Here is a 26,633-nt window from a genome sequence, read left to right as displayed (position 1 = left end):
CACTTTGGAGGCAGAGGAAGGAGGATCGCCATGAGTTCAAGGCTGCCTGAGACTCTATAGTGAATTCTAGGTCAGCCTGGGCTAGATCGAGACCCTACCTTGAAAAAAATAAGCTTTTGTATAGCAAAAGACACTGTGAATAGAACAAAGAAGGAACCTACAGAATGGGAGAAAATCTTTGTCAGCTATACATCTGGCAGAGGATTAATATCTAGGTTATACAAAGAGTTCAAAAAACTAAATAATAAAAAATCAAACAACCCAATCAAAATCTGGGCCATGGAACTGAATAGAGAGATCTCAAAAGAAGAAATACAGATGGCCTGTAAACATGTTCTACAATCTTAGCTGTCAGGGAAATGCAGATCAAAACTACTTTGAGATTCCATCTCATTCCTGTCAGAATGACTATCATCAAGAAAACAAATGACCATAAATGCTGGTGAGGACATGGAAAAAGAAGAGCACTTCTACACTGTTGGTGAGAATGTAAACTGGTAGAGCCATTATGAAAATCAGTGTGAAGGTTCCTGAGACAGCTAAAAGTAGATTTACGATATGGCCCAGCTATACCACTCCTTGACATGTATCCTAAGAACTCTACTCACTACCTTAGAGATACTTGCTCATCCATGTTCATTACTGCTCTATTCACAAAAGCTAGGAAATGGAACCAGCCTAGATGTCCCTCAACTGATGAATAGTTAGTGAAGATATAATACATTGGTACAGTGGAATTCTATTCAGAGGTAAAGAAAAATGAAATTATAAAATTAGCAAAGAAATGGATGGGTCTGGAAAGGATTATACTTAGTGAGGTAACCCAGGCCCAGAAAGTCAAATGCCACATGTTCTCTCTCATATGTGGATCCTAACTACAAATGTTTAGATTTGTAGATGAGTTACAGTAAACACCAATAGTGGAGGTCAGGAAGCTAAAATGGGGCTAAAAGAAGGGTGGAGAAGGAAGGATTTAAGGGGAGGATGTGATGTTTTGATTCAAGTGTCCCCCCATAAATTTATATGCTCTGAATACTAGGTGCCTAGCTAGTGGCAATTTGGGAATTGGAAGCTCCTGGAGATGATGTATTGTTGGAGGTGGGTTTATGGGTGTAATAGCCAGCTTCCCCTTACCAGTGTTTGGCAGACTCTCCTGTTGCTTTTGTCTACCTGACGTTGGCCAGGAGGTGATGTTCATGCCATCATTTCCCCCTGCCATCATAGAGCTTCACCTGAGTCTATAAGCCAAAATAAACCCTTTCCTCCCACAAGCTGCTCTTGGTTGGGTTTTTTCTACCAGCAATGTAAAGCTGACTGTAGGAGTACTGTATATATGTAAGTAGAGGAACAGATTACTGGGGGTAGAATGGCCTAAGTGGGGTCAGGGGAAGAGATTGAGTAATGAAAGGGTGGGATGAGGGTTAATGAAAATTTAAGATGTTACGATAAGCCATATGGAAACCTACTTCTTTGATTAATGGTACTCCCAGAAGATATATATTGTTACTAGAAAAATTTCAGTGCCAGAGGTAGGGATACCTGCCAATGAGTTGTTAGCCAGGGAGGTCCCTGATGCCCCAAAACATTACAGATCATTGCCACGGCTCTTGGTTGCATGCCAGAACTAGATGGTAAGATCCTATTGCTGAAGATGCCACATACTTGGACCGTAGGTCACTAAGAAATCAAACTAGAACTGAGCTGAAAGCCTCCTTTCTGTTCACTAGTTATAAGAAAGCTGGATTCCCCCTAGTTATTGGGGAAATGCAGATCAAAACTACATTGAGATTCCATCTCACTCCTGTCAGATTGGCTACCATCATGAAAACAAATGATCATAAATGCTGGCGGGGATATGGAAAAAGAGGAACCCTTCTACACTGTTGGTGGTAATGCAATATGGACCAGCCATTGTGGAAATCAGGGTGGAGGTTCCAAAGACAGCTAAAAATAGATCTACCATATGACCCAGCTATAGCACTCCTAGGCATATATACTAAGGACTCATCCCATTACCTTAGATATACTTGCTCAACCATTTTTACTGCTGCTCAATTCATAATAGCTAGGAAATAGAACCAGCCTAGATGTCCCTCAACTGATGAGTGGATAGATATGGCACATTTACACAATGGAGTTCTACTCAGCAATAAAGAAAAGTTATGAAATTTGCCGGAAAAATGGATGGATCTGGAAAGGATTATTTAGTGAAGTAACCCAGGCCCAGAAAGCCAAACATCGCATGTTCTCTCTCATCTGTGGATCATAGCTACAGATGACTGGACTTCTATGTGAGTAGGAAAAAAACTCAGTAGCAAAGGCCAGTAAGCTACAAAAGAGATATAAAGGGAAGAGAAAGGAAGGGAGGGGGGACGTAATAGGATGGTATTGTGTATGTATGTATGTATGTATGTATGTATGTATGTGTGTGTGTGTGTATGTGTGTGTGTATATATATATACACATACATACATACATGTAGAAGAATAGATTAATGGGGGTGAAAAGGCACAAGTGAGGTCAGGGGAAGAGATTGAGTAAAGGAAAGGTAGAGGGAGGGCTAATCAAACTTTAAGAGGATATAAATAAATCATATGGAAACCTACTTTTTGGACAATGGAACACTCAGGAGCCACCAGTGAAGATACTCAACAGTGGACCCTGCAAGTCTTAAATTTGGCCAGCCAGGTGCAATAGTGGCATGTCTGTTATGGTGGAAACCAATCGCCCTCTAATTGGACTGGAAGCCCACTCCATGGGAGGGAACACATCCCTGATACTGAAAACCTAAAACAGGGGTAGTTATGAGCCCTAGGGGTGTAACGTTTGCTGCTGTCTGGCTAAATGCATATACTATGCTTATCAAACTGCCCAGTAAGCACTTCTCTTAATGTTAATACCCATATGTAGCAGACAAACCAGGTTCGCTGAGATGAACTTCCAGACCAGGCACAGTTATGGAGTAAAGGATTTATTGAAGCTTACAGGTCCAGGGGAAGTTCCATAATGGCAGAAGAAGCTGGCCTGCCTTCACAGGACCAAGCAGAGAGAGAGAAGGACAAGCCTAAAGGTCAAAAGCCACAACGCATTTCAGAAACTCCAGCTAGGCACACTTTGCACATCTTTAGCTTGAAATTGGAAACCCACCACCATACCTTAAGATCCACCCAGTGACACTGCCTCCAGGTAGCCAGCAGATGCAAACTACAAACAAACAACTGAATATATTGGGGGCCACCTATTCTATTCAAACCACCACACCATATATTAATGCTACTCTAATTTTTGGTAGAGAACCTTCTCTTTTCATATGGCAATGACCTTGGGATGACTCAGAAGGCATCATGGTGCTGGAAAGAAGTGACAGGAGTGCTCAGCACTACAATATCTCTATCACACCTCCCAAGGCTCTGAGTCTATTGCAGAAGAGGTGGCAGAAAGAATGTAAGAGCCAAAGGAAGGGTAGGACTCCTTACAATGTGCTCCCCCAGACACAAAATGGCCTGGATATCCATGACCTCACAGTGCCTGACACTACCTACATAAGACCATCATAATAGGAGGAAAAGATCATGACATCAAAATAAAAGAGAGACTGATTGAAAGGGGGAGGGGATATGATGGAGTTTCAAAGGGGAAAGTGTGGGGGAGAGGGTATTACCATGGGATATTTTTATAATCATGGAAGTTGTTAATAAAAAAAAAAAAGCAAGCTGGAAAGAGTTACACTGCATGCAGCTCTTTGGGAGAGAGAAATTATCAATAGTGTTAAATAGCAGTGGACTCTGCAAAACCCTAAGATTGGCCAGTCAGGACACATGTGTCACCTGTTATAGTAGGGGCATGTATGTTATGGGGGAAACTAACCACTCCCTGATTGGGTGACAGCCTGCTCCACAGGAGAGAATTTAAATCTCTTGTAATATCAACATTGCTCAAATGTTAAAAATCAGGGCTGGAGAGAAGGCTCAGCAATTAAGGTGCTCACCCATAAAGTCTAATGATCCAAGTTCAATTTCCCAGTACCCACATAAAGCCAGATGTACAAAGTGGTGCATGCATCTAGAGTTTGTTTGCAGTGGCTAGAGCCCTGGTACACCCATTGTCTAATCCTTCCTCTCTCTCTCCCTCTCCCTCTCTCTCTCTTGCATACCTTTAATCCCCACACTTTGGAGGCCAAGGTATGAGGATTGCCAGACCCCATGTAAAGTGCCAGGCATGGTGGCCTGCATCTGTAATTCCAGTGCTGGCAAGTGGAGACAGGGAGCTCCGTGGGACTCATTGGCCAGCCAGTCTAGCCTAAATGGTGAGCTCCAGACCAATGAGAGACCCTGTCTCAAAAAGAGGTGGATGGCACACCTGAGGACCAACACCCCAGGTTCTCCTTTGGCTTCTGATGCACACCTGCACACACACATGCATCTGTACACATGAACACACTTTTTCTATTTTTGCTTTTGTTTTATTTGAGGTAGGGTCTCACTCTAGCTCAGGCTGACCTGAAATTCACTATGTAGCCTCAGGATGGCTTCAAACTCCTGGTGATTCTCCTACCTCTGCCTCCTGAGTGCTGGGATTAAAGAAAGGTATGCACCACCACGCCCAGTGAACACATTTGTTAAAGGGACTCTGTACAAAGATGTAATTATTATAATGTTCTCTCCATTATTATCTACAGCAGAAACCTCATTTGGCAACAAGGTACTGGATATGTGAGTTCTGAAAAGAACACAGAATGAAATACTAGTCACTAGAAACCAGGGTAGAAAAGCATTTACTGCAAATACAGCCTAAACTTACTCATTCAATATGGTGGTTTGATTCAGGTGTTCCCTATAAACTTAGGTGTGCGGAACGTTAGGTCCCCAGCTGATGGCAATTTACAAATTAAAGCCTCATGGAGGCAGTGTATTGCTGGGGGCGGGCTCATGGGGATTATAGCCAGCTTCCTCTTGCCAGTGTTTGGCACACTCTGTTACTGTTGTCCATCTGATGTTGGCCAGGAGGTGATGTCCACCCTCTGCTCATGCCATCGTTTTCCCCTTGCCATCAAGAAGCTTCCCCTTGAGTCTATAAGCCAAAATAAGTCCTTTTCGCACAAGCTGCTCTTGGTCAGGTGTTTTCTGCCAGCAATGTGAAGCTGACTACAACATTCAACATACCTTTCTTTGTAAATTTTTTGAGAGAGAATTGGCACACCAGGGTCTCCAGCCACTGAAATTGAACTCCAGATGCATGTGCCACCTTGTGCACATGTACAACTTTGCATACTTGCATCACCTTCTTTGTCCGGCTTATGTGGGACCTAGAGAGTCAAACATGGGTCCTTAGGCTTTAGAGGCAAGCACCTTAACTGCTAAGCTACCGCTCCAGCCCTCAGCATGCCTTTTTGTATAGGTAAATAGACGTATATGTATATTATACACACACACAAGAAAATATTGGAAATATATGTGCCAGTGTATGAATGAGTCCTTGTGCTCTTTTTATTTTCTAAAGCATGTTCCTTTTCTAATTAGGAAAAATAATGTGTTTTAAATGCTGCCTCATATGACTGCTGTAGAAACCAAAACACCAGAAGCCCAATAGCTCAGAAATTATGTAAAAAACAATACTGACTACTGCTATTACTTTTGGTTGCACACCAAAACTAGATGGTAAGTCCATGTTGTTGAAGACACCACACACTTCATTCTCAGGATGCAGAGAAACTAAGCTAGAATCTTCCTTCTTAACAGCTTTCTTTGTCAGATGCTGTGCAAACTTCTGGAGAAAAGCTATCAACAGACCTGTGTATTCCACACCCAACTTGCCAGGCAAGATATGCCCAGTGGTGTAATAAGGGCATAATTGTGATAGGAGTAACCAATTGATTTCTGATTGGATTTGAGGCCCCCTCCATAGAAGAGATTTTATGCCCAGTACTGTAAACCTTGCCAAAAGCGTATGGCTAGGGACATAGGCCCTAGGGGTTGGGAACCCACTACTGTGGTTCTCATGTCAAACTGCCTTCAAAATATAGTTGTCCCCATAGATTAGTACTGCTTAATGCCTCAATCACAGATGTTCCTTACTACAATGGGCAGTGGTGGTTAATGCATAACTGGCAAAATTGCCAAGAGTGTGTGACCACTGTGTGCTCAGCTCTAACCAGACCATCTAGACCACTTGCTCCCAAGGCTCAGGGAACCTCGTGCAAGAGGAAGCAGAAAGAATGTAAGAGCAGGAGGCTGGGGAGGAGGGCTATAAAATGCTGTCTAATGGCAAGTAATCTCATGAACTCACAGCAGCTGTGGTTTCCTACACAAGATTGAACCTGTCAACGTCACCATCGATAGTTGAAAGACACACGAGACCCATACCTCCCAGAATATCAGTGGTTGCTGAGAGAAGGGAGTCAAGTTCATCAATGGTGTAGCAGCTCGTAAGTCGCCCAGTTAATAACCGTCCACCCATGATCATGCAAGAAACCCTAATTTAACTCAGGAGTTTTAAAAAAATTTAGAAGGAAAGAAAAGTGCATTGAAGATGGAGATTAGAGAAAGGGGAATAAGATCAAAATATATACATGTGTGAAAACAGGGAAATTTTTTAAATCAAAATATCAATCAACTCTAAAAATGTTGACAGGAAATGTCTTTGTTTTCTTGCAGTATCAAATATTCAGGCAATGTTCAAATTTTGATGTGAAAACAAGTATATCCACCTCATTAGAATGCAAATTTCCTTCTTTTAATAAGTGGCAAAATTATATGCATGCCAAGGAATTGTTTTAAAATAAATTTCTTTATAATTATCAGTTTAAAAAAAAAAAAAAAAGCTTCCATGAGGGGAGATAGCAGCAACTGGACATGATTCCTGAAGACCATGAAGCTGAACTGTAGTCTTATTGTTCTGTTACAAGAAAACAAAGTGGTAGGTCTAAAACTTTATATATACATATTACACACACACACACACACATTCTCATGTTCTTCTCCCCTCAGGCCTCACTCACATTCAGGAACCTGCTTTTTTGCTCTATTCTAGGCAGGACACAGGCACCTACAGCCACTGATCAGACTGTGGGGGATGATTTCCTGTCTGCTGTAACCAAGTGGGATGAGATGAGAAATGACTGGGGGAAGGGAATGTCATAGCAGTGTTTTCTGCATGTGCTCAGGCAGAAAATAGCACAATCACTATAATAATGAGAATTTTTATGTATACATCTTTGAAATCATACAGTTCTTCAGAATAACAAGACAAGTAAAAAAAGGGAAACATTGTTCCAAACAGTTACAGTCTATAGGTCCACATTACAAACTAAGTTTAGATCATCTGGAGGCTTTTTAAAGAGGAATGAAGTGCAGAACTGACTTCTAGAAAAAGTGCCAAGAGGGTACAGGCAGGCCTAGAAATAAACAGACTGCTACTTGTTAAGTACTTCTGGTGTTTGCATACAGTGTCCAATACATGAGGAAGACAGCAAGTCCATACTGGCCTTTGTACATGCTGTGTGGGAGAGGCTACTACAGATTTCTTTACGTTCTAGAGAAGGCAAGGCTTTGTGAGTTGATCGGTTCACATTGTGATTACTTGGTACAATGCATGCACATTATTGGTACAGAATGCTTTAGCAGACATCTGTTGGGATATTATTAAATTGGCATGGTCATTTTTATCTCCAGTAGGATTTTCCTTTCAATTATTCCTTCTTTCACTCAATTAATACTTACTCCACGCTACATGCCCTCTCATCTGTCCCTTTCTTGGGACATCAGAGGAGACTGTCGAGCCAAGTATGTGCTGTACAACTGAGACAGCTGGCAGACAGCTCCCCCTTGTTACCTGAGCCCCTCATCCCGGACCCTCAGGGAGCTGAGGGAATGAGAAATGTGCAATCTTCTATTCAAGTCAGGTACCCCTCATGGGGAACAGGACTGTTCTGACTTGACTGGGATGAGGGAGAGAAAAGATGATGAGGTGCCATCATTCTTATCTACAACGTTTGGCAGATGGAAGAAACTTTTCACGTGCTTAACTTTGGAAGACTTCAGCAGGTTCCATCTCCTGGGGGTGGTGTGCAAAGTAAGCCCAGCTCCCCACCCACAGCCTTCCCAAGAAGCAGGCTGTGGGTGTGGCTGCATGTTCAGAAGATGCCTGCTAACTTCAGATGGCACAGAGCTCGGGCCAAAACTGCAACAGCTTATTAGTCACACTTTCTATCTTGGGCTCTTTGGGGGGTAAAAATACCACAAGGGGTATAAAATGTGACATTCATATATATATATATATATTTTTGTTCAAAAAAGCCCACACAACTACACTCTAGATTATAAAATGAGAACCTCTCATAGTAAAAGCCCTCAAACTACAGCTTTGGCTTCAGAATTAGAAACCAGTTAGCTCCGACTAACACTGACCGTTTCAACCATGTTCCTGCAAGCATTGCCAAAGCCTTCCAAAGGTGAAGGCACAGACATGAATCTACACTGCTAGTGATGGTCCAGGGTGAGCCGAGAGCCCTTTGTGCAGCCAGAGGATAGGTGCACGAAGCATTTGGACAAAAAAAAAAAAAAAATACTAAGTTTTCATGATAAGATCAGAGCTCATTTTATGAAACACCATCACAGGCCATCTGAAGGAAGGTCCTGGAGTCAGGAGGATGTCTAGTGAGTGACTTCTCAGTCTTGGTTTGTATAAAGTCTGTCATCATTGCATCTGCACACTGAGGACTAAGTTTGTCTACTGCACTGGAGGAAGCATGGCTAGGTCACATGAATACTGGGAGTTTTACCTGCAGTGACTAAAGTGCTATTATTTCACCTCTGTGTGGATCAGAGTTCCCAACTGCATAGTGGAGACACGAGATTCTATCTCTGACTTGCAAGGACCAGGGCAGGGGTGTAGTGGGTGAGAGAGAGAATTAGGAAAACGCTGGCGTCTTCTCCCAAGAAAGACAGTGTTCAAGTAACAAAGTACTCCAATCCCCAAAAGCACAAAATTCAAGTAACAGTCACAGATGCTGTGCTCTGGCTTTTGAGCAGAAGCTGTGTGTGTCTGCTGTGGAAAGCTGGTAGGTGAACGAGCCGCCCATCAGGTCTTCAGTACCAATGAGGCTCAACGCTCTCCCCGAGAGAAGAAAATGAATCCTTGGGAAAAGCTTACGGAATTAGCAAGCAGTTCAGATGTATGTTCTCTGCAAATGGTCTTCAATTTAGTTAGCAAATTTCAACTGATCAAAGGTTTTCTTTTCACAGGTAGAAATAAAGAAAGGATAGCTTGATGTTTCTGTGATGTTTTAGCGTCAGATAAAAAAAAACAATTTGGAGATGGTGCTAAACCCCCACGCACACTAACAATATCCCCCACAAAGAAGAAAATCTAAAGAGTTTTGTTGTTGTTGTTGTTGTTGTTTTGCAACTAAGAAACTTTCTTTCTATGGTTTCTGTTCTAGCAAGCTGGTGTGTTCATGCTTGAGTTCTTGTGACATCCAGAGGACTGGAAAGTAAGAGGAGTGCTGTCACTGGGACCCTGAAAAGGCGCTATAGACAGAAGGTTTAACAGTCTAGATGTGTTCTTTTCTAAACAGATCACAAGGATACTTGGGAAAACTTCACACTTAAAAACCACAAAATTTATTTTGCCCCAAGAATCTAGTTGATCAGTTATCAAATGGATGGGAAAACATCTCTATTCAAATTCTCATCACCAAACTTCCAACTCCCATTTTGATGGGCTGTCGTCACTCATCTCTGAACCTATCCGTTTTCACTGGACGAACAAAACTAGAAGAGCAACAGCGGCATCCTTACGCCACCAGGCTGAGTGGAGTCCCGACACTGAGCTGCCCCGGGGCATCATCGTTTCTTGGTGCCACTGTTCCCAGCACCAGGTTTGCTGAAGCTCCTGCTCATTTGAGGAAAGTGCACGGTGGGGGTTCTTTCTGTAGGGCCGTACAACCCCAAATTGCGAGCTGTGGCTGACTTCCGCAGTGGCTTGACACTGGGAAAAGGGCTGAAGATGGGGGTTTTGGAATGGCTGCCTTGGGGAGGTTTGCTGGCTGCTTTGTTCTCTCCGGGGGCATCAGCTGGCTCCGGGACATGCCTCTGGCAGGGAAGGGGCACCCTGGGCTCAGCTCCAGCAGCGGCATCCCTTAGGTTCATTTCCAAGGCCTCTAACTTCACCTGAACCGCAGCCACATCGACGTCGGCATCCGCAAATACTGGCTCTGGAGACTGCCCTTCGATGGTCCTCCCAGAGCCGCCCTCGGAGCTGCCGCCTTCGCTGCAAGCGCTGGCTGTACAACTAGGGGGAAACTCCTCCTCCGCTGTCCCCAGGCTGGTGATCTTGCAGCCCTCGTTCTGCTCCTCGATCAGCCCTATGGTGTCCCCACAGCCCAGGTGACTCTTGGTCCTTGGCATGTTCTTTTTGTGGACTCGGATGTGAGTCCGCCATGGAGAGTTAAGCCTCGTCTTCAGGTCTTCATAGGGGACGGGGGATATTTTGCCCCCCGTGTGGCCAGGGATATGGATGACTGCATTCTTGGCTGCTCTGTTTGACATTTTCATCTTCTTCCCTAAAAGAAGGTGGTTTATCACTGGAGAGTTGTTTACCTGAGATGGGAGAGCGCTGGTCACTGGCCCTTTGTCTGAAAGAAATGTGGAAAGGTTGTGTGAAACGTACCACAGAGAAGTAACTGTCCACCTTAACAGTAATCTCATGGGAAGCCTTTCCCAGGGACATCCCCAGCGCTTGCAGAATCATGTGACTGTGAACAGCAGAAACTGAGTTCAACTCTACAGCCTAGGGCATCGAGTCCCTCCTCTTCAAACAGGAAGGTACTGCAGCCTGGGGATATTTGGCTATGATGTTCCCCAAAAAGGCTCATGTGTGAAAGACTTGGTCCATAGCTCCTGGATCCAATCATTGCGAGGTGACTGGATCATGAAGCCTCTGACCTCGTTAATGCCCCCTTCCAGGCATTCCCAGCTCTTTGTCACATTCCTGACCAAACTCCAAACTCTGGACCCAAAATCCACATTCTCTTATCTGAAATTTAGCCTTCCAAATTCATTTCTTCCTGTTTTTCTGGGACATCAAAATGACCAAACAATTTTTCCACTTTCCTCTTACATCCCTTTCAATGACCTATCCAAATCTTATTACTTCTCCTAAGCTCGCTCCCAACCCCTCAATATACTCCCTGCAAATAGCTTTCCTCCAATTTCTCTATGAAAACAGAAGCTCTCACATCTGAAAGGCCTTGACTTCCTATCATCCCTAACCCAGAAATCTTGTACCTCAATCTTATACCATTATCTTCATCATCATCCACTGAGCCTCAAAACTTAGGTTGTCTGCCTTGAGTTCAGGGTCAAGAACTTCCTGCATGGCTGTACCGGCTCCTCGGAAAACTTGCTTCTAGGAGTACCCTCGGCACCCAGAAGCATTAGGGCTTGCAGAAAACGTAGAATCTCAGCACTTCCAAGTTGACTACTGAGACAGATTCTACATTCCATCAGATCTCTACGTGATTTACATGCTCCCCAAGTTTGAGAACTTCACCTCAGAACAACAATCTCTCCCCTTAAGGAGGCCACATAAGCCATGCTCTAGAGTGGGGATCAACACAAACGTTTTCAGTAAGGACAAGACTGTAAATATTTTAACCATTGGAGGTTGAAGCAGCCTTAAACAACATGTAAGAAAACGGGTGTGGCTGTGTTATAACAAAACTGTATTTGGAGAAAAAATATTTAAAAACATAAAAACATACAGTGAGTAGGATTTGGTTCATAGACCTTAGTTTGCTGACCCTAGTACCACTGAAACAAACTTAAAACCTAGTGGAATTGTTCACCATCCCACTCAAAAGATTTTTTTTTTTTTTTTTAGTGCAGAGAAAGGACTTCACGGAAGATCAGAATACCTGGCTTCTAGCCTTGGCCTGACCACTTGCTAAATTGTAAACTTTGAACAGCTGCTAAGCACTCCTCAGAAGACTGAAGGAAAAATAGGCAATGTATGTGCCAGAGATTTTGAAAGTTAAAATGCTATCATCGCAAGTTTCTTTTGTGATTGCTTTCTTGATGATTCAGGAGAGTAAGAACCTTCGAAATCTGCCTATTTCTTCAGGTAAGTGGGAGTGAATTCAGTTTCTGCACAAGATCAGTCACATGCTCACAAGCCACTTTAAAACATGCCAAATTCACATCATGGTTAATTCTGCACCGGCACCACTTTCATTAGGATAGTCACTTAGAGCAAGAAACCCCACTCCCGAGCCAGCAAGTATGATCCCAGCAATGGACCAGTGTTTGCTCAGACAGGACAAGAAGTCAGGCAATCCCTGGAAAAGAGCACTTCCACCACACTGCGATGGTGTTCTCCCGGGTGCACTCCGAGATATGGCAGGTAACCCACCAGGGTGACACAAGCTTTTTAATCTTTTTATTCCATTTTCCATCATCATAACATCTGTCACATTACCATCTAAATGACTAGAGTGTGGTTTGAGTTACTATTATGCAAATAATTAAATTCTATTTTTGCTTGTGTTAATTTTTAAGCTTTCTCAAATCCAAGGATTGCATTGCATTGCAACTTTCTAATCATCTGTCAACCCTTCTCCACAGCACCTAGTAAACAGAATTTAATACCATCCACTGCCTGTTCCTTAGGACCTAAAAAGAACCCAAGGTCCTTTGCTTCCATGGAGCCTAGTAAAATAAGATAAAAATGAGGTGTTAACTATATTACTAGCTGATGCCAGCAGGTGTATAGACAATAAGTGTCATGGTTAACCCTTATTGTCAACTTGACTGGATTTGAAATCAACTAGGAGATACAGGGGTGGGTGAGCATTCGTGTGCACACATGTGTTCCTAGGGAGGTCTAACCGAAGAGAGAAGACCCACACTGAATGTGGGCAATGCCATCCCACAGGCTGCAGTCCTGAGCTAAGTAAACAGGGGGAAAGGAGAAAGATGCCGAGCACCAGCGTTCATACCCCTCCTGACCGCAGGCACGTGTAGACACATGTGGCCAGCTGTCTTGCATTCCTGTTGTCACAGCTAGAGTCACTCTTACCACCACTCCTTCCCCTCTACAGTAGACTGTACCCCCAAGCTGAGATCCCAAAACAAACCCTTTCCCTACTGTGCGTTTGTCAGACGTCTGCCACAGCAACGGGCAACGGAGCTAACACACTGAGCCACAGTGAATAACTCTGAAGCCATCCTAGCATCGCTGTACATGGTGGGATTGATTTCAAGCCAATCAGTTAATGTCATTACCTGCCCGGATGTACACCTGATGGACCTGCTGCTGTTGCTTCTTCTTAATTCGAGAGTACTGCCGCTTCAGGGCGTTGATATCTGTGGTCATCCGCTCCATCATCATGCTGTTGAACGCGGCATGGTATTCGCTTCGACAGGAGTTGATGGCTCCTGGACTGAGCTCTGCAATGTTGTTAGATCTCAGGCTCTGCTCCTCAGTTGATTCTGCACTCAGGGGACATGAAGAGCTGGTCAGTGGAGGGGAACAGAATCAAATGGGAATAAATTAACCTATGACCTCCTGTAGTGCCTTCATTTCCAGGAACTTCCAAACCACAAAAATGTAGCCTAGAATTTACCTCAGGCTTGTTTTGATTTGCTTGTCTCTTAAGCCTGTAGGCCTGAAATGAGCGATGTGGTTCACTGACCACTTTCTTCATTATATACATGTAAGATCAACTGCTTTCACATAAAAATCAATGTCATTTTCTAATAAAGCCCCTTAAAAAATCACTATACCAGATGTCTAAAGTCACTGTGCAGATACCCATACAACCACATGGGGACATAGAAAGGTTAACAGTTGGTAGACTTTAGAAAGTCAAAGTGTGATAGAAAAAAAGTTAAAAGTTGAACTGATTTACTGAGTTACTATAGAGTCAATTGCTGAGGAGCTAAACTTATCTTTGTTAGCAGATGGAAAATTCCCAAAGATAAAACAGTCTAAAAAGGGCCCAGGGCTGGAGAGATGGCTTAGCAGTTAAGCACTTGCCTGTGAAGCCTAAGGACCCTGGTTCAAGGCTTGATTCCCCAGAACCCACGTTAGCCAGATGCACAAGGGGGTGCACGCATCTGGAGTTCGTTTGTAGTAGCTAGAGGCCCTGGTGTGCCCATTTTCTCTCTCTCTCTCCCTCTCTCTCTCTCTCTGTCTGTCCGTCTCAAATAAACAAGTAAAAATAAACAAAATTTAAAAAGGGCCCAGAGGGTCGATATGGAAAAAAGATAGTTTAAGCTAAAACCAAATAAAATGGAGCTCATTGTTGGGATGGCCTGGCTACAGAAATGATTAATATACAAATTGCCACATCTTGTTTGTTCACTTACCCCTCCCCTCAGCAATGAAAACTATAAAATGAAAATAAAATCTCAGTTCAGGACAGAGCTTCTTTGGAGAGCATCTCAAGCTCTTTGACCCCCAGGTAAATAAACCCCTCTACTTTCACTCATACTGGTATTACAGTGCTCTTTCCAGAGAATTTCTGCCACAGAAGTATACTTTAAAACACAAAAGAAATGCTTGAAAGATGGCTAAATGGTTTAAGGTGCTTGCCTGCAAAGCCTAAGGACCTGAGCTGGATTCCCCAATACCCACATAAAGCCAGATGTATGGGTGGTACATGGATCTAGAGTTTGTTTGCAGCAGCTAGAGGTGCTGGTATGCCCATTCTCTCACGCGCACGCGCATTGCGCACTCTCTCACGTGCTCACTTGCTCTCTCTCTCTCTCTCTCTCTCTCTCTCTCTCTCTGCCATATAAATAAATTAATAAATAATAAATACTTAGTTTTTTTTTTTTAAAGAGAGGCTGGAGAGATGGCTTAGTGGCTAAGGTGATTGCCTGCAAGGACTAACAACCAGGGTTAGATTCCTCAGTTTCCACATAAAGTCAGATGCAAGAAGTGGTGTATTCATCTGGAGTTTGTTCGCAGTGGCAAGAGGCCCTAGTACCCCATTCATACCCATATTCTCTCTCTCTCAGGCACACGCCTATAATCCCAGCATTAGGCAGAGGTAGGAGGATCGCTGTGAGTTCAGTGCCACCCTGGAACTAGAGTGAGTTCTAGTTCAAGTCAGTCTGGGCTAGCGTGAGACCCTAACTTTGAAAAAAAAAAAAAGTATATTTAATGAGGGTTGAAGAGATGGCTAGGCAGGTAACATGCTTGCCTGTGAAGCCTAAGGACTCATGTTTGACTCTTCAGGTCCTACATAAGCCAGACACACAGTGATGCAAGTGTGCAAGGTCACACATGCACACAGGGGGCACACACATCTATCCGGAGTTCAATTGCAATGGCTGGAGGACCTGGTGTGCCAATTCTCTCTCTCTCTCTCACACACACACACACACACACACATACTCTCACATTAAAAAAAAAAAAAAAAAAAAAGGCAGTCTGTTGGGCTTACCTCAAACAAAAACGTGTTTTTTATGAAATTAAAAAAGCAATACCTTTCAGGCTGGAGAGATGGCTTAACTGTTAAGACACTTGCCTGCAAAGCCTAAGGACCCAGGTTAGATTCCCTAGTACCAATGTAAGCCAGATATACATGGTGGGGCATGTGTCTGGAGCTCGTTTGCAGTGGATAAAGGCCCTGGCACGCCCATATTTTTTTTCTCTCTCTCTCATTAGTAAGTGGAAATAAAATATATATATTTAAAAAATAACACCTTTTATATGTTTATCAAACCTCTGGATCATTGTACCACTAGAAAGAAATGCTTTTGTGCATTTAGCAAGTATGTCCTGACTGAATGTTATGTGTTATGGCTGATATGATTTGTACCCATCTTATCTACAAATAGAAGAATTTGTCCCTCAAGTAAAATCAAGATTGCACTCAAGAGAAACTACAGCTGGAGTGAGTGTATAGACTCACAGGCTGCCCAAGCAAAGAGAGAGCAAATCAGACTTCTCTAGAGCCATATGTTAAACTATAACCTGGGAACCAGCTAAAGAAAGACTATGAGACTTCAACTATACTAACATCTGATCAGAATGTCTTCCAGGTAAAAGCTGAATATCTCACAAATATATTTAATTTGCCAATTTGAACAAAATTACTGAAAGAAGACTAGTGATGAAGTTTAGGAGAAAAGAAGAGAAAATGTCATCCCAAAGCACATAACTGTACAGAAAGAAAAGTAAACAAAAATGGAACATAGGTATAGACAACAGAAATGCAAACTGAAAAACCTTAGCATTAAAATACATGTTGACCATGTCTAGAAACCAGAAGCTGTAATTAAAGCAATAAGAAAAGGGGTGGAGGGCTGGAGAAATGGTTTAGTGGTTAAGCACTTGCCTGTGCAATCCAAGGACCCTGGTTCAAGGCTCAATTCCCCAGGACCCACGTAAGCCAGATGTATAAGGTGGCACATGCATCTCGAGTGCATTTGTGGCTGGAGGCCCTGGTGTGCCCATTCTCCCTCTCCCTCTCTCAATTTCTCTCTCTATATATATCTATCTGTTGCTCTCAAATAAATAAAAATGTAGTTCAAAAAAAAGAAAAGGGGTGGAGGGCATTATAGAAATTAGTAGAACTCTTGTTGGATTCAAATTCTCAAAGGCTATTTTAAAAGACAAGGTAAGCCAGGTATGGTGGCATATGCCTTTAATCTCAGCACTTGGGAGGCAGAGGCAGGAGGATCACCGTGAGTTTGATGCCACCCTGAGACTGTTACATAGTGAATTCCAGGTCAGCCTGAGCCAGAGTGAGGCCCTACCTCGAAAAAACACAACAAACAAACAAACAAAAAAGACAAGGTAAGATAAGAGCACACTGCACAGACATTCACACAAAGCGGTGTAAACCCAGGCATTAAGTGGGCTAAAACTCAAAATGAGCTGAGGCTCAGGGAAAATACTCAAAATATCACAACCAGAAAAGCAACACTAGCAGCTGCCACAGCCACCTACTAACCAAGAACCAAAACATGAAAAGTCTTAAAAATGGTAATGCAAAGTTGGCAGGCAGCAAAGACAACACAGAGATGTCCGTGTTTCTGTCTCTTAAAGCAGGTTCCTGTCCTCTCTGAACAAGAAGAATGGCTTCCCAACAGGGAGAGATGAAATAAACATCCTAAGGAAGAGCTGCCACCCAAGACGGGAAAGGACGTGGTGGGAGAACCACATGCTGCTTCCCAAGTGTCCATCACACTGTAATGTCCAGTCCGTGGGAAGTGGACCCTGTACAAGAAATGAACAAGACATAGCCACAGGCTCAGAATATAAGAGGGGTAATACCAGGTTACATTACATCCAGGGTGAATTAATAGAATATCAGAAAGTCTGGAATCATACTTTCTGAGAAATACTGAAAAAAGACTATGAATATAGATCAGTGGTAGAGTCCTTGTCTAGCATCCTGAGACCCTGGGTTCAATTCTTAGCACTGCAAAACAAACAAAAAAGGGAGGAAGAGGACAGAGGGAGGGAGGGAGAACAGAAAAAAGGGGGGATGGGGAAATATGAGGAGAGAGGAAGGAGAGGAAGGGAAGGGGTGAGGGGAGGGAAGGCAGAGAGAAAGGAGAAAAGTTTCAAAGAAATTAAGCTTTTAGTAAAGCCTTAGGAGATATAAGGACTGTCCTCAAAGATTTCAGAGATATCAGACATAAAAGAATAGACTTGTTCCATTTTTATTCAGGAAAAAAGACCTTTTTTAAACAACAGGTAAAGGTTGTCTCTTTGCGGCTAGAAACCCAAGGCTGAGAGAAGAATCTAACAGTGCTAAATAATAAAATCCTTGTCACACAAGAAATTTAAGAGAATGGGACATGGTTACATAAGCCTTTAAGCCCAGCATTTGGGAGGCAGAGATAAGAAGATCACCATGAGCTCAAGGCCTCCCAGAGGGAGGGGAGGGGAGGGGAGGGGAGGGGAGGGGAGAGGAAGGAAAAAAGAAAGGAAGGGAAATTCAAGGGCCTGGGGAGATGGTTCAGACCTAGGGCTTGGTGGCTGAATTGGTGAGCTACAAGTTCACAGAATGGTCTTATCCCAAAAAATAAGATGAAGGGCTAGAGAGATGGCCCAGCAGTTAAGCACTTGCCTGTGAAGCCTAATGACCCAGGTTTGATTACCCAGTACCAACACAATGCAAGATGCACAAAGTGGCACATGCATGTACAGTGTGTTTGCAGTGGCTAGAGGCCCTGGTATGCCCACTTTCTCTGTCTCTCTCTGCTTACAAATAAATAAATATAGAAAAAATAAGATCGACAGTGACTGAGGAAGACACACTACATTGACCTCTGGCCTCCACACATACACCTGCACACAAACACATTCACCCACACATATACCAACATGCATATGCATGCATGCACACATGCGTGTGCACACACACTACAAAAAGTTCAAGTAGAGGCTGCCATAATGTTTGGAGTTCAAAGATTCAGTCCTTTAGTAGATAAGAAGCCACTCTAGAATGACTTAAATTACAGTCAGGATGTATTAAGCATATGTTATATGTCAGGCTGTCCTAAGGAAATAAGAAGACAAAGTTGAATCAGAACTATTGTAAGCGGACTAGAGAGATGTTTTAGTGGTTAAGGAGTTTGCCTGTAAACCAAAGGACCCAGGTTTGATTCCCCAGGACCCATGTAAACCAGATGCACAAGGTGGCACATGCATCTGGAGTTTGTTTACAGTGGCTGAAGGCTTTGGCATGCCCATTCTCTCTCTCTCTCTCCACCTATCTATCTACCTCTTTCTCCCTCAAATAAATAAATATGTAAAAATATTAAAAAAAGAATTATCGTAAGCAAAAGGTACCCATAAAGGAAATGAAATTCATATTATATGGCTAACACTAGATACAGAAAGATCTTACCAAATAATAAATTCACAGAGAAAATGTCCTGATACAGATTTTGGATAGTACTCAGCAGTTTGGGGAATTACTGAGCCCCAAGGAATACAACAAAGCCCTCCTCACAGCGAGACAACATGCTCATCTACATGAAGAGCTCCTCTGACCTTTAATCTGCTTTTGGTATCTCTGCAGCTCAGGTGCCAGGAGCCCACTGAAAGGTCCAAGACACCCCACAGCACTAGCGATAGCATCCTCATCGTCCGGGTCATTCTCTTCATCACTGTCTCTGACCTTACCATGTCGCCTGGTGTGGAAGCAAAAGAGGAAGTCAAAGGAAATAGCAGTACTTTAGAAAGTAACTAAACCACATGATTTAAACACCATGGTTAGAGAATTATATAATGTGCAAGTCTCCCTGGTAATGTCTCCTGAGGTCTCGCCCCACCTAATTCATACAGGTCACCTTTATTACCTACATACCTTCTAGCTTATCTACATATACATAAACAAACATAACTATATGGTTTTATTCATTTTTCTAAATCTGAGCATACATCCTTGCCTGTATTCATATAAACATTCTTTCATATTCCTACAGGGCTTTCTCAGCCTTTTCTATAGCTATGTTGTAGATACACAGCCTATGTTATAGACCCAGGCTGTTAACAGTGCCCACTTGAGTGGTTTCCAATATTACGCTACGATAAACAATGCTGTAATAACACTGCGTTTAGCATGCGAAGAAATTACAGTGTGGGAAAACTCATGGAGAGGATTGTTGAGTCAAGAGACAAATGTCAGCATGACCAGATTGTCACAAATCCTGTAGTCACTAAGTTCTCACAATATGTAAGCACGTAAAATACAAGCAAAACAGAATCTCTGTTTTCCCTTAGTGCTCATTATGTTGCCTTCTACATAAACTGCCTAGTCCCACCTTTTCATTATTTTTAAATAGGGTGGCCACTTTCTTATTAACATCTAGGAATTTCATATGTTAAAGATACTGGTTTCTATTTTTTTGTTTTATTTTCATTTATTTATTTAAGAGCAACAGATAGAGAAAGAGACAGAGAGAGAGAATGGGCGTGTCAGGGCCTCCAGCCATTGCAAACAAACTCCAGATGTGTGCGCCCACTTGTGTGTCTGGCTAACATGGGTCCTGAGGAATCGAACCTTGAACCGGGGTCCTTAGGCTTCACAGGCAAGTGCTTAACTGCTAAGCCATCTCTCCAGCCCTGTATTTTGTATAGAAGTGAAATATACATTGCCACATATATTTTTGACTCTGCTTAGAGAGATTTTGTTCTGTTTTGTTTTTTTGTCATGTGCAAAACTATTTTAAAGTACTTGAATTGAGGGCTGGAGAGAAGGCTTAGCAGTTAAGATGCTTGCCTGCAAAGCCAAAGGCCCAGGTTCACTTCTCTAGTACCTACATAAAACCAGACAGTCAAGGTGGCGGGTGTGTCTGCAGTTTGTTTGCAGTGGCCAGAGGCTCCGTCATGCTCATATTACTTTTCTCTATCTTATCTATCTACCTCCCTCTTTCTCTCAAATAAAATAAATAAAATGTTAAAATAAACTTTAGTTTAAAAAAGTGCTTAAGGGCTGGAGAGATGGCTTAGCGGTTAAGCACTTGCCTGTGACGTCTAAGAACCCCGGTTTGAGGCTCGATTCCCCAGGACCCACGTTAGCCCGATGCACAAGGGGGCGCATGCGTCTGGAGGTCGTTTGCAGTGGCTGGAGGCCCTAGCATGCCCATTCTCTCTATCTCCCTCTTTCTGTCTGTTGCTCTCAAATAAATAAAAAATAATAATTTTTTTTAAAAAGTGCTTAAATTGAGATTCCTTTTTTCTCTATATTTAAATTTTTGAGTCAGTTACTAAGGCTTCCTCAATTTCAAAAGACTGGGGGACTTGATTTACATTTTCTTTTTTTGTTTGTTTTGTTTTGTTTCACATTTTCTACTGCTAATTATTTCATTTTTACCATGTAACACTTTCATCCATATGAAATTCATCCAAATATATGCTGTGAGATATGACTGTAACTTTCCAGGTTAGATATCATTAGGGCTATAAGTATTGATTTGAAATGCCAATTTTTCATATCCTAGATTCTGTATATATTTTTGTCAATTTCTAGCCTTTGTAAATAATATTTTATATTATTATAATTATTATTATTTAATTATTTAAATTATTTAAGTCTTTTGTCTTTCAGTACACCAGTCTAATATTATATTTTTTATTTTTTGGTTTTTCAAGGCAGGGGCTCACTCTAGCTCAGGCTGACCTGGAATTCACTGTGTTGTCTCAGGGTGGCCTTGAACTCACAGCAATTCTCCTACCTCTGCCTCCCGAGTGCTGGGATTAAAGGCTTGTGCCACCATGCCCGGCTCCACTGACATTATTTTGATAAATGAGATTTTAAGTATTTTATAGCTTTAAATAAGTTGTAGTTTTGCTACATATGCCTTGAATTCATGTTTCAGGTTTCTTTGGAAATTACACTTGTAAAAATCTCTCTTGAATCTAAATCTTTGCAAAAATACATTCAGAATATAAGTACCAAACTATCTGTACATATTTTAGGGCACAACAAACATTAACAATAATAATAAATCAAGACACCAAGTCTTCAGTCATATAACCGAGGAAGAAGAACCTTACCCAGAAACTGAAGTGACTTTAACTGTGGCTGGAAACGGAGTAATGTTGTACGTGTACTTTTCCCTCAGCTCTGCCAATTGTGGGAAAGGGAATGGAGCCATAGAATAAACGGTCTAAAAAACAGAAACAAAATTGCCAAGTTTGAAATAGTGGCCTTGAACAACTCTTATGAGTCCTAGAAAGATGTTAAAATTTCATGAGATTGAAAGGGAAGAAATGGTTTCTGCTCCTTGCAGGGTAGGGGGAAGAGCTGTCACAGACAGAGTTTCCCAAGACCAAAATGCAAATGGCTCCAAAATCTGAACCATGATGAGCACCCACATGATGCCATGAGGAAGTTCTACACTTGATCTCATGCAATGGGTCACAGAAATATGGCATAATATTACCTTCAGATAAATGTATAAGGTGTGTATGAGATAGAAATGAATCCTGTGTTTAGACTTACATCCCATACCCAACTTCTCTTATGTACATTCAAACATCTCCAAATCTGAGTGTTTTCTAGTCCCAAGTGCAGCAGTTAAGGAACACTCAACTTAGCCTGTATGGATCAAAACACGAGTCCTGGATTGGAGAGACATCGTAGTGGTTAAGGTACTTGCCTACAAAGCCTAAGAACCCGGGTTTGATTCCCCATTACCCACAAAAGCCAGACGCACAAGGTGGCACATACATCTGGAGTTCATTTGCAGTGGCTAGGGCACAGCCATTTTTTTTTTCTCTCTCTATAATAAATGTTTTTTAAAAGACAACAACCAAATGTGAGTCTTCACATTAACCTAGCTGCAGCTGTCCATTCCAACTGATGCATACGGGTGGGGAGATGCAAGCAGCTTAGCTTCCTCTTGTCATTTGATAGGTAGCTTAACTCCTGTGGCCTCTGTTCCAAAGAATCCATAAATGGCCTTCCTATGTAGAGGTAATTTCCCAGTGTTCTGATGATGTTCATTGTCATTAACTTCAGCTTTTTGAAAAAAAAAAAAATTGAGTCCCATGGATGATCTTGTGATCAACTGCAAGTTCTCTCCAAAGATATCACCTCTTCAAAGGTCTTGAAATGAGTTCTAGGTGAAAATTATTAGCTGTTATTTTTAAAGAGGGAAAAAGTGACAAGGTACAAAGCAGAGACTGTCAAAAAAATCTATAAATAAAAATAGGAAAAAGCATTTGCACTTACACAAGAATTTCAAAATTATTCAGCATGATGAGAATCTTGTTTTCTTTTCTTTTCTTCCTATTAAAATTTAATTTCTCGGCCGGGCATGGTGGTGCACGCCTTTAATCCCAGCACTTGGGAGGCAAAGGTAGGAGGACCGCAGTGAGTTCAAGGCCACCCTGAGACTACATAGAGAATCCCAGGTCAGCCTGAGCTAGAGTGAGACCCTACCTTGGAAAAAAAAATAAGTTCTCCATACATATTTGCTCAATATTAAGGGTTTTAGTCACTGACAAACATATATTAATCATATTTTTATTTCTCTCAGAAGCCAGTCAAACATCTTAATGATGCTTACCCAAGAAAATATTTTTAAGTGATATTTTTCATTTTAGCAGGATTGTTTCTCTGGAGACTTAGACATCTACTGAGTGCCTGGGCAGGAAAGGGAGGGCTCTAACAGGAGTTTGATTAGTGCTGCTTGTCCACTTTGTAGCTTTGGGCCACCACTGTGACAATATATTACAATTTTGATTCCCATGACCTGCACATATGTCCTTACTCCATGATATCTACATACATTTGACACACTAATCCAAGATCCCAACAAGTATTAGACTAAAATTCCTTCCCTTTGGTTCTTCATGTTTATTGTACCAAGCTATGTGCTAGCCTTAAGGAGACCACAACAGTCATCTCTAAGCCGGGCGTGGTGGCATACACCTTTAATCCCAGCACTTGGGAGGCAGAGGTAGGTAGATCGCCGTGAGTTCGAGGCCACCCTGAGACTGTATAGTGAATTCCAGGTCAGCCTGGGCTAGAGTGAGACCCTACCTTGAAAAACCAAAAAAATAAAAAAGTCATCTCTAAGCTGTCTTATCACACACTATCCACTTGATTATATCCAAAAGGCTGAGAAGCAGTACAAACTTAGCAACACTACACAACGCTCCCCACATTCCGAGAAGAAATAGAAGGCTTCCATTAGCATGAAGTGTAAGATTACATCAGTCCACAGGCTTCCCAAGCTTCCTTTCCTCATCTGAAAAATGTAGGGTGTGAACCTCAGGACCACGAGGAGACAGCTGGGAAGATCAGGGAGCACATGGGGTGAGCACATGGTTGTCAATGCTTTCTGTCTTAAGCTGGGTGGCGCCTATGCAGGTTCTGCTATACTAATCTTAATGCAAACAGCATGCCTAGAACATTTCATGCACTTTCATTAACAGTGTGGTCACAGCAAGTTCTCCTATTGTTTGATTTCACAGGGCATCCAACCAAAGCAAGTGCCTCCTCTTTTCTGGAGCAGAACTGGCTCAACAATATATCCACCACACACCAGACTGATTCCAGAATTGAGCCAAGAATCAGCTTGTCCTATCAGTTGGGGTATTTTGTTGTTGTTGTTTTTGTTTTTTGGCCTTAACAACTGAGAAAGTTGGATTCAGATTCAATTTTAAAAGATGAAATTAACACCCTCCCCCCCTACTGCCCAAAGATTACAATTATTGATACTGGGATTTTCAACATTGCCTAAAAATAGTTTCACTGAAGAAAAAAAAAAAAAAAAGAATGGTAGGGGGTTAATCTAGCTGTAAGGTCATTTTTGTAAGAAGGAACTGGAATGACCCCTGATCCAGCCTTCGCAAGGAAGTTTATAAAGCTGATAAGGAAGGAATAGGCCCGCCCCACCTTGTCCCATCCCGGCCCAGGGCAGATGGCGGGACTCAGCTCAAACTCCTTCAGAGCCACTCAGTGGAAAACACCTGACTCCTCTACTGCTTCCTTATTGTGCATCCTTCAAAAACAGTCATTAGTGGCCCTGAGACAAACTTGTTTAGAGTTTTTCTTTGCACGTGCACACTCGTTTACTTGAAGGGCTCACATGTCTGAGGGCAACACCATCCCACAGGCACCAGCATCCTGACATGCCACAGCACTGGGCACACACAAAAGCCTCGAGGTTGTTCACTTTTACATTTACAACAGATTCCAAAAATAAAGCTTTCTTCAAAATATAGTACAGTAATACAGTCTTAGAATTCAAGAAAAATTTGAACATGATTTAGCTCGCACCCACACCCCACAGGAGCCCTTTTCAGAGCATCTCTAGAACAGATGTTCTCAAAGGCACTGCCTAAATGCTGCCAGTTATGGGCACACACTACTCTGAAGGCCAGCCAGTTTCAATTTTTTTTAAAAAAATTATTTATTTATTTATTTATTTATTTGAGAGCGACAGACACAGAGAGAAAGACAGATAGAGGGAGAGAGAGAGAATGGGCGCACCAGGCCTTCTAGCCTCTGCAAACGAACTCCAGACGCGTGCGCCCCCTTGTGCATCTGGCTAACGTGGGATCTGGGGAACCGAGCCTCGAACCGGGGTCCTTAGGCTTCACAGGCAAGCGCTTAACCACTAAGCCATCTCTCCAGCCCCAGTTTCAATTTTTGATAGAACTAATTAATGAAACATTGTTCTTCTATTGAACAAAGCATCCACATCCTTGACATTTAGGACCCCTCCCTGATGGGTAAAGGTGAAAGGCGTGGGTCCAAAGGCAGATCCTGCTCCAAGGCGTTGTGTGACAGCCGCCTCCGGAACTCAACACGGCAGCCCCAAACACTTTGGTGAGGTTTCTAAAGCATCTACAACCCTTCTAAGAATGCTCTCTACCCTTCCCTAAAGGAATTCACTGGAGACATGATCAAAAATCATCTCATTAGCTTTCCCCCAATCTCCCTATTTAATGCTGTCATTGAAAAAACAAACACACAGCCAGGTGTGGTGGCGCATGCCTTTAACCCCAGCACTCAGGAGGCAGAGGTGGGAAGATCGCTGTGAGTTCGAGGCCACCCTGAGATTATACACTGAGTTCCAGGTCAACCTGGCCGACAGTGAGACCCTACCTTAATAAACAAAACAAAAGAACACACACACACACACACAAACTAGACAATACTGACTAGAGAGCAGTGAGGTGATCTATGTGGAAAAGGGAGGCAGCGACTTAGAATATTAGTTTGTGTACAGCACTTAGAAAAGGGGAGAATTCTTTCATCTCCTCAGAGCAAAAATAAAAACTTATATTCAGCTCACATTTTTTCATATGTGGAGCCATTTCAACTATGTTGACAGATTTATGGTCCACCACAGCCAGATCACAACCATTGATTTTTTTTAAGTGAATAAAGAAAAGAAAGTAGCTTGAAATAGCGATTACTATTTCTGTCTCTAACATTCTACCATGCCAAGGAAAACAGACAAGTCTATTTACTATCTAAGTACTAACATACATTTAAATAGATATTTATATTTAGACACTGTTGTAAAGAAATTCTATTTCCTCTTCCATTACTGAAATGTTTTACAAGAAACATGAAAACACAGTGTATGATATTAGGCTTGGTTCATCTTCATGCAGATGTTCTCCTTGACAGAATAAATGCCACCAACATGAAACCTGACCAGTCACGCCACTACTGACAGCTCCCTCTAGGGTTCTCTTAAGACAGGGTGAAAAGTGATTCCTTCTCCTCATGTCTAATTAGAAATGCCTGGACAACAAGACAGAGCTCAACATCTCTCTCATTCCTTCTGGCAACGTTTAAACTCTAAGTGAATTGACATGTTGGGTCAGTCTGCTAATGAAATTTCGTTTTCAGAAAGACATCTTTTGAAGATGATGGAAGCAGTGTGTTGGGTGGTAGGAAAAAGCCCTGGACCAGAAAGCAGGGACATGGGTCTCAGTCCTGAGCCTGCTGCTTAGACAACCAAGAAACTGTCAAACCGAGCGTGGTGGTGCACACCTTTAATCCCAGCATTCAGGAGGCAGAGGTAGGAGGATTGCTGTAAATTCAAGGCCACCCCTGAGACTTCATAGTGAATTCTATCTAGGTCAGCCTGAGCTAGTGTGAGACCCTACGTCAAAAAAAAAAAAAAAAAAAAAAA

General features: G+C 42.4%; 1 protein-coding gene across 1 annotated transcript in view; it reads right to left on the bottom strand.

Annotated features, from left to right (window-relative positions):
* Positions 1 to 7,182: 7,182 nt before the first annotated feature.
* Positions 7,183 to 26,633, bottom strand: part of Tbc1d30 (TBC1 domain family member 30) — a 49,693-nt gene continuing 30,242 nt past the window's right edge. Inside the window, exons 9-12 of the mRNA XM_045153449.1 lie at positions 21,526 to 21,638; positions 19,018 to 19,157; positions 13,281 to 13,487; positions 7,183 to 10,633 (exon numbers count right to left, since the gene is read on the bottom strand). Coding sequence (XP_045009384.1) covers positions 9,843 to 10,633; positions 13,281 to 13,487; positions 19,018 to 19,157; positions 21,526 to 21,638 — 1,251 coding nt within the window. The 3' untranslated portion in view covers positions 7,183 to 9,842. The remainder of the gene's footprint in view (positions 10,634 to 13,280; positions 13,488 to 19,017; positions 19,158 to 21,525; positions 21,639 to 26,633) is intronic.

This window comes from Jaculus jaculus, chromosome 6 (assembly GCF_020740685.1).
Source record: "Jaculus jaculus isolate mJacJac1 chromosome 6, mJacJac1.mat.Y.cur, whole genome shotgun sequence".
In the NCBI taxonomy this organism is placed as follows: Eukaryota; Metazoa; Chordata; class Mammalia; order Rodentia; family Dipodidae; genus Jaculus; species Jaculus jaculus.
This window is presented reverse-complemented; position numbering and strand designations above follow the sequence as displayed.